This window comes from Mycteria americana, chromosome 3 (genome assembly GCF_035582795.1).
Source record: "Mycteria americana isolate JAX WOST 10 ecotype Jacksonville Zoo and Gardens chromosome 3, USCA_MyAme_1.0, whole genome shotgun sequence".
Lineage (NCBI taxonomy): Eukaryota > Metazoa > Chordata > Aves > Ciconiiformes > Ciconiidae > Mycteria > Mycteria americana.
Genome location: NC_134367.1, coordinates 28434611 through 28447334, shown reverse-complemented (window position 1 = coordinate 28447334; position 12724 = coordinate 28434611). Strand labels below are relative to the sequence as shown.

Here is a 12724-nt window from a genome sequence, read left to right as displayed (position 1 = left end):
TCTGAAATCCCATTGTGTGTCACAACTAAGTCATAGTCAGTGGCATGGTATACTGTAATTGTTGTATCTTCTTTTAAGAGCTTCCTTTATGTAACTGGAGCTTGTTCCATCTGCAAATGTGAACATACTCTCACATAAATATATGAATATGTGGTGAGATCTACAGCCTTACAGTCAGACCCCCAGATGGGGTTTTAGTTCTGTTTTTATGATTTTAAACCTTCTCCTTGATCGTTAGCATTTTATCTGATCTTTTCCTGCTGCGGTAATCTTGCACATTAATCATGTGTGTCAGATCAATTGCTTTGATAAAGAGTGTAAAGCCAGCGTGGTAAGGAGGCTAGATTTCCCATGCATTGTATCAGGATGGCTTCTCAGGATCTGCCTGACATTTTCCTACCATACTCCAGTTTTGTTAGGATAGAATAGAGTGTAAATATCTTCATATGGAATCTAAGGAGCAGAACTTGGCATTTTGAGTCACTTTGATGGAGTTATTCTTGATTGAACTAAATCCGTATTTTGATTTCTTCTTATAACTTGGTAGTTTTTTTGTTTCTCTTTACATAATTATGCCTTAATGAATTAAACATATGAAATGTATTTGGTGGTGCCTAGGTTTTCCAGAAGGAGCTGGGAAAAAGAACGAGCAGTGTCCAGGCTCTGAAGCGCTCTGCCAGAGAGCTGATAGAAGGCAGTCGTGATGACTCTTCCTGGGTCAAAGTCCAAATGCAGGAGCTAAGCACTCGCTGGGAGACAGTTTGTGCCCTGTCAGTATCCAAGCAAACACGACTGGAACAGGCTCTTCGGCAGGTAGAGGAGTACTAATGGTGCTACGTGTCCTTTATGAGAAGCAGAGAAAATATCTTACAGTCTAGTTGCTGAAAATTTAATTTCATTTTCACTTCATGTAATTCAATTTCATTTAATTTCATTTGAAAATACTCGTTTTCTTGCTCATGCATTGCTTACCTTGTCTCCATCCCTTTACCACAGCACATAAATAATGCCTCTTAGCATTTATTATTGCTGTTGTTATTAGTCTATACCACAAATGCAAAGCAAATGTTTCAAAGACCTTACCATCTAAGGAAATCACTGAAGTTAGTCAAGCGTGAAGGGTGATTAAGAACTGTGCCCCCTTCACAGGAAGCTGGAGATTGCAATCATATTTATGCCCTTTGTGCCTTATTGGAAAGAAGTAAAATTTGTGTACTGAAAACTTGTTTACATTGGCACAATTACAGTGCACGGTAAAGTACATTGAAGAAAAAATGGAGTTGTGCTGAGTGCACTCAGGAGCTAGAACAGTGTATGTATGTCAATACTGGCTGGTACCGATCCCAAACAAATAGGTCCATCTGTATTGTTTCCAAACCTGAGATATGGATGTACAGCTCTGTGAAGATATATTAGCTTGGGCTGATGCTAGGATGGGGCTCCTGCAATAGCTATGTATCCACTGCATACAAAATTCCTGCCCTGCTTTTCCCAGGGTACCGTGTTTGTCTAGCTCTCTGGTCTCTCAGCAGGCACAATTTTCAGCTACCTCAAACACTAATTTGCCTGAATATGGCTGTGCCCAAAGGTGGAACTTTCTTGTTTTCTCCAGACATAAAAGGGTCAGCCACCAAAGGGCTGTCAGTTAATTTGGCTTAACTGGTGATTTAGGCTATGCAGAAAATACAGTTCTCATCTCTCCAGCTGGTCCATGAAAGCACCTCCCGTGTAATTTGTCAGCGTAAAGGCATGACATTCTCAACTGAGCTGCAAATACACTATAAATCAGATGGCTAAAAGCATGAACAGGCTTTTAGACTTCCTATAATTTTTTGGGAAGCATGAGATATTTTTACAGTTATGAAAATGTAGTATCTGTATATCATTGACTTTTTAATGGAAAGTTAATGTGCCAGTACTGCTGCGTGATTAATGACTCCAAATGTGGGCTCAATCTCCTTGTGTAAGCTGCAGTGTCTGTCGAATCCCCTCATGGGTGACTGTGACTTCTTCTTGTATTTTAACAGGCAGAAGAATTCCACTCTGTTGTCCATGTCCTTTTGGAGTGGCTGGCAGAGGCGGAGCAGGCTCTTCGTTTCCACGGAGTCCTTCCAGATGATGAAGAGGCCTTGCGTACACTGATAGACCAGCATAGGGTAAGCAAGAAAATGAAGAGGGTCCTCTTCACTCTAATAGGACTGTTAGAGGGTAGAATAAAGGAAAGGAGGCAAAGTCTATCCCGTATTGTCATATCCAGCATCCAGTGTTTGTTTTTGCAACTGTTTCTGTAGAGCAGCTAGAAATTTAATGGAGTTGACAGTTTGGTGCCCATACTGGTGTTGGGCTGTTGTTTGAGTTATCTTGGCTTACTAAGAAAATAATGGGCCTTTAGAAAGTTTCTGTAAGCATTTAGAGACAGATGCAAACCCCTCTGTAGAATATATGCTGCCTGACAATTATAACACAGACTGCTACAGTAGCAAAAGTATATCTGTCTTCTTAGCACCATTGAGCAAAACAGCATATAGTTTTCTTTCAAGGTCATTTGTAAATGTCAGCAGAATGATGTTATCATCCATTAACCTTCTGTCATGGTGAAACAGTGTGCTGTCATGCTTCACATGCATTAGATACTGAAATATTGCAGTGCCATAGGCACTGCAGATACTAGATTACAGGCCATCAAACTAACTTTGCAGTAATGAAATGGGAAGATGGCTAAGTAAGGAGCATAGAGGTCATATTTTCACTCTCCAAACATGCACATTTAAGCCCATGCAAAACTCTTCTTGTAAGTGCAGTAGTAATAGTACCAAGAATGTAGTGCCCACAATGTTATAGAACAAATTATAAGAGTAATGGATTTGTTCATCATTGCTCTGAAGAAAGTTATAACAAAACTTATGAAATGGAGAGTGGAAAAGCATCCTGTTTAAATTGAGTTTGGGAATATTATTATGCAGAGGAGTGCATGCAGGGTATGACTATCTAATGGTTCTTAGCTAAGGAGTTTTCAAGGTACTCAAACTGCAATGTTTTGAAGAAGTTTTCATATTTAATTTGGGGCCCTGGAAACTGGGTGCTATTCTTCAGCTAGGAAATGTATGTATGCATCAGCATATGCTGACTAATGTCAGCAGTAGCAGCCTGCTGTCTCTGATGCAATGGAATTTGTCTTTTAGCTGCCTTTCCTCCACATGTGCTTCATCAGTTCCCTTTTATTTAATTTTTTGATCTTCTGAATCAAAAGAACTGTCTGAATGAAATCTTAGGTCCACTGAAATAATTTTTTAAAAAGTCTTAAATTTCTCCCTCTGCAGTGTAGATTGATTAACAAAATATTTCTGTACAAAAGCTCAAAATTGTGCTGCCAAAGCTGAAGCATAACTTGGAACCTCAAACCAAAGCAAAGTTTGTCTCTCAGAAACCCTGTCCAGCTGGGGAGAATAATTGCTAGCACAACACAACCAACCTCAGTGTTAGATGAGGCCATACTGTACTTACATTTTTTAGTAGGCTTTAGTAGATGTTCTGCCAACCAGATTTTCTTCTTAAAGGCCAAATAACAGAAATACAGAAATTGTCAAGCTAAGAAAGATTGTGGCTCTGCTGCTTTACCACTCAATAAGCACATACAGCAAAATCTTCCTTGAATGAGTGGTGTCTCCTCTTAAGCTTATAACATTAGCTTTCAAGAAGAAAAAAAAAAGAAGGGAAAATGTAATATATGATGTTAGTTTAAACACGATGTCTGTATTATAATGCTGCAATATTAATATAAAAAATGTATGACTGTGACATTATTTAAATAAATAGGAAATGTATCTTCCTTTTATCACTGTGATTCTTGTAAAATAGTTTTAATGCATTTGTATCCAGCTACATGGTGAAAGGTTTCTTCAGAACAATATTTTATCCAAATGGTCCATCTTTATGCCCATTACTGATTTTCTTTTCTTGACTACTGCAGATGATTTAATGAATTCTGCTATCGCAGGCAGAGAGGTAGAATCGCCATCCTCTCTAGGGACTGAGAGGTGTAGTAGGTTAATGCACTGCATTACTTAATGAGAAGCATCCCATCTCCTCTCTTGTAAATGTGTCTATATCGCTGGACTGCCACAGAGTTCAATACAATTAGTATCCTTTACTGAGGGAAAGCTTAATACACTGTATGTAGTGTGTCATAGATTTAGATTTTGAGATATTCTAGTACAGTTGTGCAGGGAAGACAGTATTGTTGCCTGTTTTCCTCCGGGCCCTGGCTTATTTTGGTAATCTCTCACTACAACCCACCTCGACTTTTCCAAAACCATTTTCAACGGAAATATTGTAAGAACTCATGCATGTTTATGAGAGAAGGACTGCTATTGTGATTGGGTCTTAAACTCTGACATTAATTTAAGTATAAGTCAAAATCAGTTAGTAACAAATCTCTTTAAATATACAGCCTACCTATTCCAGGCTTTTAGAACAAGGTAGAAGAGATTATTTCTTTTACACTTTTATTTCATAATAGCTTCATATTTACTTTGTAAAGGCAGAGCATAATGTCTTTACAATGTTTAGGTGATTCTGAATTTTCTAGTATCTGACTTGGCTGATCTTTAATTTCTGGAATCCAAAATAGCCCTTCATGGATGGAAGAGTTAAACTGTCAGAGACATGGTTCCATTCTGTAGCCCAATTAAAGATGTTAAACTGTAACAAAAAACTCCACCAGGCACTGAGATGTTGGCAATTCCAGTTAAGGATGCTCACAAAGACACACAGACTTGCACAATATTTAGACATAACAAAATAGGCAGAATAGTAAAACCATCATAGTAATAGTAATAATAAAAAAAAAAAGAAATGCAAACTATAGAAAGGATGGGAAAAGTCCTTCAGGTTTTTTTGTTGTTCCCCCCCGCACCCAATTCTGATCCTGCCACCCTTTCCTCTGCCAGACTCCCTAGGAACATCAGTGGCTATGAGCTATGAGCTTGGATGTCTAAAGCTGTAAACATCCTGTTGCTTTTACAAGATTTTTCCCACATGGCAGCACCTCTGAAAACAGCTGGTTAATTAGCAGTCTCTGTCCCTGTTCTTGCTGTGTCTCTCCCCCTCTGCTGCTGAGTTTTCACATTTGTGTTAGTTTAGTGTAGCTGCTTCTGAAGTCCTCTATCATCTTGTCTGAGCATGTTAATTATAGTTGGACATTTCCAGCTTCTGCTAGGAGCTTGGTAGTTTATTATGAAGAATTACTGTAACTGACAAACCAAGTCATCTGAAATGTTGCCAATAGTGATTCTAACCATCATATAGTTGATTTACAGCACTTCTAAAATGCTGTGATTTTCCTTCTCTTTTTAATATAGGCATGTGTCTTTCAAGTATTTACAGAATGGTGGGCTTTTAAGGAGTGGCAAGCTGGAGTAAAGATTTTAGAGCTTCATTTAGTACTTTATGTGGAATAGACTTTTTAAACATTTTTAACTTTTCTCAGACAAATTAAACTTGCTTCTTGCAAGTTGAATCTCTTTGAGCGATTGAGAGGCTTCTCCTCTTCCAGACTATGCACTCGGATTTCTCTTGCAAATTTTGTCAGCATCTAATTGAAATTGTTACCTCTGGTTTAGGAATTTATGAAGAAACTGGAAGAGAAAAAGGCAGAACTGAATAAAGCAACAGGTATGGGAGAAGCTATCCTAGCTATCTGCCACCCAGACTCCATCACTACCATCAAGCACTGGATAACAATCATCAGAGCCAGGTTTGAAGAGGTCAGTATGTGTCAAGCCATCTTCATTGCAACAGTCCATCTTTGATTGGAACATAGCTGACAACTGACATCGTAGTTACACTGGGAGGAAATGATCCAGCTGTTGAGAACTAAATATCTAAAATACCTGCAGTGATGGATGTGAATACCATGCTTCCCTAGGTTTTATTTTAAAACTTACAGGGCTTTAAGAACTAAAGCAGATGGTCAAGCTTCTTTGTTTGTATGTATTAAAGGAAATACTGCCTGACACTTCCCATGTGAAGGAAGCCAATAGTTTCTAGGCAGAAACTTAAAAATTACAAAAGAAAGAAAATACAGGGCAAACTCGAAGCATTTTCTAATTGTATTAGAGAGGATTTCAGTCCAGCATAATGCTAATCTAGATTTCCAAATGATTTAAGTGGCTACAAGTAGGTCTCAGAGGGTGCAGCACACTCTCAGCTGCTAAGGTGGTATTTTCTGTATATATATTGTTTAAAGAAAATCAAAATGCTGGTTTCAGCAAAGTATGGCTTCAGGAGTGCCCAGGAGGAAAGCGGACGCCAAATCCTGCATGATTCACTAACTTATACATATTGTTTGATAAAGTTCTTAATATGTTGCCTGAATGTGCTGTTTACTCCATTTAACAGCACCTAATCCTGAATATCTGTGAGGAAAAAAATGTGGTGTTGAACTGGGAATCCTAGTTACCTAGCACCTTTAGTGATCAACCACTACATCTAGCACCTTTGATAATCAAACATCATTAGGCCTGGGAGGAAGCTCTGGGTTTACAGTTAGCAGAGCAATTTTAAATACATTTTTAAGAATTTCAGATGTGCACATACTCATGCATTGGTTCTTTTATCAAGGTCTTGGCATGGGCTAAACAACATCAACAGAGACTGGCGGGAGCTCTGGCTGGACTTATTGCTAACCAGGAATTGCTGGAAGCCTTGCTGTCCTGGTTGCAGTGGGCAGAGACTACACTTACTGAAAAAGATAAAGAGGTTATCCCCCAGGAGATTGAGGAAGTTAAAGCACTTATAGCCGAACATCAGGTAAGGCATGTTAAGTGACATGTCCTACACATTCCACAAATGGTGCTCACGTCTCAGCTAGGCTTCATAATCAAGCGTGAATCTCCTTAGCTATTTTTTCTACTAATAATCAAATCCCTTTTCAGATACTCAGTTGTGTGTTTTGTACATCTGTATGTTTGTACAACACAATGTGCTTGTAGTTTATTCAACACAGAGGTAAAAAAACAACCGAACAAAAATTCAGTGCCACATTGTTCTAAAAGCAAACCTACAACTCCCCATAGGAACAAGGAGGAGGAGGAGGAGGAGGAGGATGATGATGATGATGATAATAATAATAATAATAATAATAATAATAATACAACCCCCACATGGAATATATGTGCTACTGCCTTAGAAGTAGTGTTGCAGTGTGGCTTTACTGATTGGATTTCAAAAATATGTTTATGAATTGCCAGAGGGAGCTGCTGGTGCAGTGAATGCTCGTAGGCTTACCCCTGCTTATGCACCAGAGCTGTCTCACTTCTATGAACTGCAGTCTGGACAGCAAGGAACACCTGAGTACTCAGAGTCAAAATCCTGTTGTACATCACCTCACCATACACAGTTAATAAAGAAGTTTGACAGACTGTTTTTTACATTTAGCCTTCCTTTAACAGCCAGGCTATAGTGGTCTTAAAAGCTTATACTGACAATTTTTCTTATGTTCAAAACCTTTCTCTGTGTCTTTTTTTGTGAGGCTGGCATTATAAGAGTCTTTCTGTGCCATTCTTGTAGCTTTGGTGGTTTGCTGTTGTATGTGTTTTTCATTCCTGTGGTCACTTTTGTGTATTGTTAATGAAAACCACCTCTATCTGATTGCAGACATTCATGGAGGAAATGACGAGAAAACAACCTGATGTGGATAAAGTTACAAAGACCTATAAAAGAAAGGCACTTGAACCCACTCCAGTACAATCTCATATTCCTGTCCTTGATAAGGGGAGAGCAGGAAGTAAGTAATGAAGTATTTTGGTGCAGGTCACACACACCATTGCTCTATCTTTAAAGATAACAGATTACTAATAATCTAATCGGTTTGATTAGCTTCTAGTGAAACAGGGTGAAATTCTCTTGGCTGATTTTTCTAATTATCTCTCTTTTTTCATTGTGAGGAAATTTCTCATAGTAGACTTGTATTTTTAAATTTTGTCCTATACTTCTTGAATACCTGTTTTTAAAATGTGCAGCTGTTCATGTGCTATTAAACTTCCAAGAGTGTGCACATGCTGAGTCTTTGCAAATCCACCGTTATCTGAAAGTGCAAACAGCTTCTTTTACATAAAGATGTAGAGAGAAAATTTTGCTCTTACTGTCTATGAAATTATATGCGTCCAATTAGAAAGTGTGTTCAGTGAGGTTGAATGGCAAGTGAATCATCAAGTGAGGAAATTGCTTTTTGTATTTTTAGATATACTTACTCATTGTATTTTATACTTACCCATACATGGAACCTGCTTCTAAAATAAGGTTGTTTACTTTGCAACTCTCTGAGAGATCTGCAAAGATTTTATTTAACCAGTGCAGCTTCACTAGTGCAGCCACTACTAGCTGCTTCTGACTAGACAAAAGATACTTTAACCACCATGTAGTCCTTCCCCAGCAATGGTGAGGAAAAAAAAAATCCCATTAGATGGAATCATATCAGGGTATGGGCTCATTAGTTGGGACAGGAAGGAGTAGTTTTAGGAAGGTCAGGTACCCGTCATATGAATGTTTGTTCTGTTTGAACTGGGTGAGACTTACGCATTTTACCATGTTTTAACAGGAAAGCGTTCCCCAACACCAGGCATATATCCATCGGCAGCCCAGGCGCAAATCGAAACCAAGAATCCACGGGTAAACCTTTTAGTCAGCAAATGGCAGCAAGTCTGGCTTCTGGCCTTGGAAAGAAGAAGAAAACTTAATGATGCTTTGGATAGACTTGAAGAGGTCAGAAAAGGACTGTACAGAATATACATACTTTTTGCATAATTTTGTTTACCCTGGATTAAATTGTCAATACTGTAAATACTGTAAACACCTTCCATATTTGTCATATTATATTGTATGATACAGCTAACTGAAAACACTGTGATACCCATGCTTTAACATGCTTTAAAAGCTGTCATTCTCATTTTAAATATGAGGAGAGTTAAGCTGTTTAAAATGTTTATATAGGTCCTCAAAGAACCAATTATTCAAAAGAACGCAGATGGTATCTTTTTCATTGATTTTCTAGATTGATTGATTTCAACTGAAAAAAGTTCTTTCTCTTTTTTATTAAGCTGAGAGAATTTGCCAACTTTGATTTTGATATTTGGAGGAAAAAATACATGCGATGGATGAACCATAAGAAGTCTCGTGTGATGGACTTCTTTAGGAGGATTGATAAAGATCAGGATGGAAAGATAACAAGGCAGGAATTTATCGATGGAATTCTTTCTTCAAGTAAGTTTTAAAATTAACTTGGAACAAACATCTCATGAAGTCTTATTGTCTATATAGTGTACCCTATGCGTTTTATTGTGTTAGAAGGCCACAGATTTCCCTTTTGAAGTCATTAATTATGATTAAACTATTATTATTTGACTTGAAAATACTCCTAGATTCTAGAAACTCTTTCTAGTTCTTTTACATTGTGAATCAGATTACAAATGTCACATTTATATTATTGGCTGATTAATAGTTTACTGGTTTACTGGACTCGGATTGTCATTCTTACAGTACAGTAGCCACTTCAACAGTTACTTTTCATTGATTAGTCAGAATAGTAAAACGTACCTTATAAAACCTATAGATAATTTAAAAAATCAGTTCATATGATCATATGATTTTTATTAAAGAACTTACTGGAATAGTTTCAATTATAGAAGGAAACCATGTAATTTCTGAAACCAGTGTTTCCATGAACCAAGACCGTGTTCATATACCTGTATAATGGGGATCAAAATGTCAAGCAATCAGACTAGGAAGGGACTTTTCCTAGCTTTCCTGATGGATTGGTATTCCTTAGGCATGCACAGTTGGTGGTAACGTAAGCCTTCCACATCATGTCTGTGTGTGATCACGTTTCCCTTTAGCAACTGACTCATAACAGATAAGGGCCTACTACTTAAAATAATCCTTTATCTTCAGATCATAAAGACTTCTACTTTGAGCAGTGAAGATTCAGAATTGGGCTGCTTTTAGCATCTCATGTTAAAGTTATTCAGTAGGAGAATATTGTAATGTATGTATTTCCCCCCTGCTTTAGGAAATGCAATAATATAGTCTCTATATGTGCACATCACTGTTTTGCATGAATTGACAGAAGTTGATGAAAAAACGCTGATACCACCAAGAGGTTAAACTGCTTACTCATTTAACTCAGTTGGTATCAACTTGTTACAACTGATAAATACTCATTATTTAATCCCTGTTTACCATCTTGAAATTTTCTTTGACTGATTCGTAGAGAATATCTGTGTGGGCTAATATTCTGCTGCTGGAAAGAGCAGGATATTTCGTGAAAGAAGGATTTCACGAAACACCGTGCATGTTTCTGCAGTGGGAAGGCCTTGCATTCCAAATTTAATTAGCAGTGAAATTCTTGCTTGACCTTTCCTCACTAACAATTTATCTTGTTAATCTGTGGTATTTTATGCACTTTGAAGGTCAAAATGTTAAAAAAAATTCATATATCTTACAGTTTAATCTGTGCCCTCGTTTCTGTGTCTCTCTTCAAGCCACACTATGATATTCATTTTAATCCAATATCTAGGTAATATTGGAGATCCAGATTGTTTTTTTCAGAAACATTCCTTCACTCTTTTGAATGTCCTTGGTTTTTTGATAAGCATTGTCTGTCACCTAGTGCCTAAAAACCTTTTAATATTTGTGATAAAGCCTTTCATTGTAATGGGATTGAAAAGCCAAAAAACTTAGCTTTTGTTGTTGTCTTTGTCTTACAGAATTCCCAACAAGCCGACTTGAAATGAGTGCTGTTGCAGACATTTTTGATAGAGATGGTGATGGTTATATTGACTATTACGAATTTGTAGCAGCTCTTCATCCAAACAAGGATGCATACAAGCCTCTCACAGATGCTGACAAAATTGAAGATGAGGTACACTGTCTGCTTTCTTAGATTGCACTCTATTCTTCTGGGGTCCTGTTCTTTAATAATTAATTTTATTTTAACTCCTATATAATTTGAAGTTTACCAGTCACACAAATATTTAGAAATGTGATATTAGCAGTAAAGTAATCATCCAGTTGTGGTTTTTTGCAGGTTACAAGGCAGGTAGCTAAATGTAAATGTGCAAAACGGTTTCAAGTGGAACAGATTGGGGATAACAAGTACAGGGTAAGTCTTCTAAAGACCTTCTTAGTTCTTTCAGCTTAAAGATTCTTTGTATGACATGGTTATGCAAGGAATTAGGCTATATTAATTTACAGGAATTTTGTATGACAATTATATGTTTTCTTACTTTAAGCTCGTCTAAATCTTATGGGTTTTTTCTTGTTAGAACATACAGACTAAAAACATGGGAAAATGCTGCTGCTTGTATTTATTTTCGCTGAAACTACTGAGACTGTTTTCAATGTATGGGAATTTTTAAAAGCTAACTGCGTGCATACATACATACGCACATGTATACATACATACAGCAGCTCCTTAAAAGCCAGTCTTCTTGCCTGGATACTCAAAGTGTTTAAACTGTAGCTGATTTTCTCTTAGTTTCATAAAAACAGTGATATTTTCCTGTGGTATTGTGTTGTACTTTAAAAATCTTTTACCAAACTGTATTCAATCATTTTTATCCTCCCTTGTCATTTTACTGGAGCGCACTGTTCCTTCTGAAGAAGTACAAGAAATGTGTTAGATATCTGCAGAACGATTTTAGATCACAGAAAAATAAATACCACATTGTAGAGAAAGATCTGCTACCCCTAGGTTCAATAACTGGAACAATTTCAGATGAAATATGCAATATTTGGCTAAGAGAGTTTACTAAATACTTGTAGATTATTTTAAAAGACCACAGAAACAGCAATGGGAAGGAAACAAAGGCCTTGAATATTTTCCAATATTCAGTCTCCGGATGGCTAGCTACCTGCTCGTCTCTGAAGTAGCTACTTTATTTAGAATGTCTACTGTGTTAGTTTGCATGTGTTCTAGAGTCATATAGAGAATTTCCTGTAAACTAATCGTGTCTTTCTTCCATTTTTCATTTCTTATCAGTTCTTCCTGGGAAATCAGGTATAAACCAGTGGAATGTGTTATGAAGTTTCCTTTTTTACTTTTTTTTCTTTTCTTCTAACGCATAGTGATTTAAGCTTGCAATGGTCAGTCTTCTTGCCATCCTTTCATCTTCAGCTAATTCATTGCTGGTCAGCTGTGGTATTTCTTTAAATGCTGTGGAGCATTCCTTGTCTCAGGATCCCTCCTCTTCAGTCCCTCACCTGCTTTCTTTGGCCATTTTCCTCATTAAGGAGATTACTTTTAAAGGAACCAGATAATGGTCAGCAGCAATTCCCATAGTAAAAAATCTTGAGCATTTAAACTGAAATTTGGGAATAACTATTATTTTATCAGTTTTCAGTTCTTATAGCAGAATGCTTCAAAATTCTATGTTTTATTTTTTAGGCTATTGGATTAAAGGCTAATCACAGTAAACACAGATCCCAGTGTCCTATCACTTATTTATTGCAAGTCGGGTGAAAAATACTTTCATTTTCAGAAAAAAAAAAAAAAAAATCCCTGTGCAGTCAAGCAGACTGATTACAAACATAGCTGATTGCTGGTATTTTATATACTAACGCAGTGAATCATTAAATACACATTTTGGAAATAGGCAAATTAAACTTGCTGCTCCAGTTCAGACAATTCCCTCTCCCAAAGTGTTTTCAAAGAGCTATGGCAGGTCTA

General features: G+C 37.1%; 1 protein-coding gene across 18 annotated transcripts in view; it reads left to right on the top strand.

Moving 5' to 3' along the window:
• DST (dystonin) overlaps positions 1-12724 on the top strand; it is a 313545-nt gene that overhangs the window by 288997 nt on the left and 11824 nt on the right. For 15 of the 18 annotated variants that reach the window (XM_075498103.1, XM_075498099.1, XM_075498102.1 and 12 more), the window contains 10 exons: positions 619-813; positions 2028-2156; positions 5622-5765; positions 6622-6810; positions 7657-7786; positions 8600-8763; positions 9099-9261; positions 10764-10918; positions 11084-11158; positions 12038-12055. In XM_075498103.1, coding sequence (XP_075354218.1) covers positions 619-813; positions 2028-2156; positions 5622-5765; positions 6622-6810; positions 7657-7786; positions 8600-8763; positions 9099-9261; positions 10764-10918; positions 11084-11158; positions 12038-12055 — 1362 coding nt within the window. The remainder of the gene's footprint in view (positions 1-618; positions 814-2027; positions 2157-5621; positions 5766-6621; positions 6811-7656; positions 7787-8599; positions 8764-9098; positions 9262-10763; positions 10919-11083; positions 11159-12037; positions 12056-12724) is intronic. The other 3 variants (XM_075498098.1, XM_075498101.1, XM_075498112.1) reach the window with 1 other exon arrangement.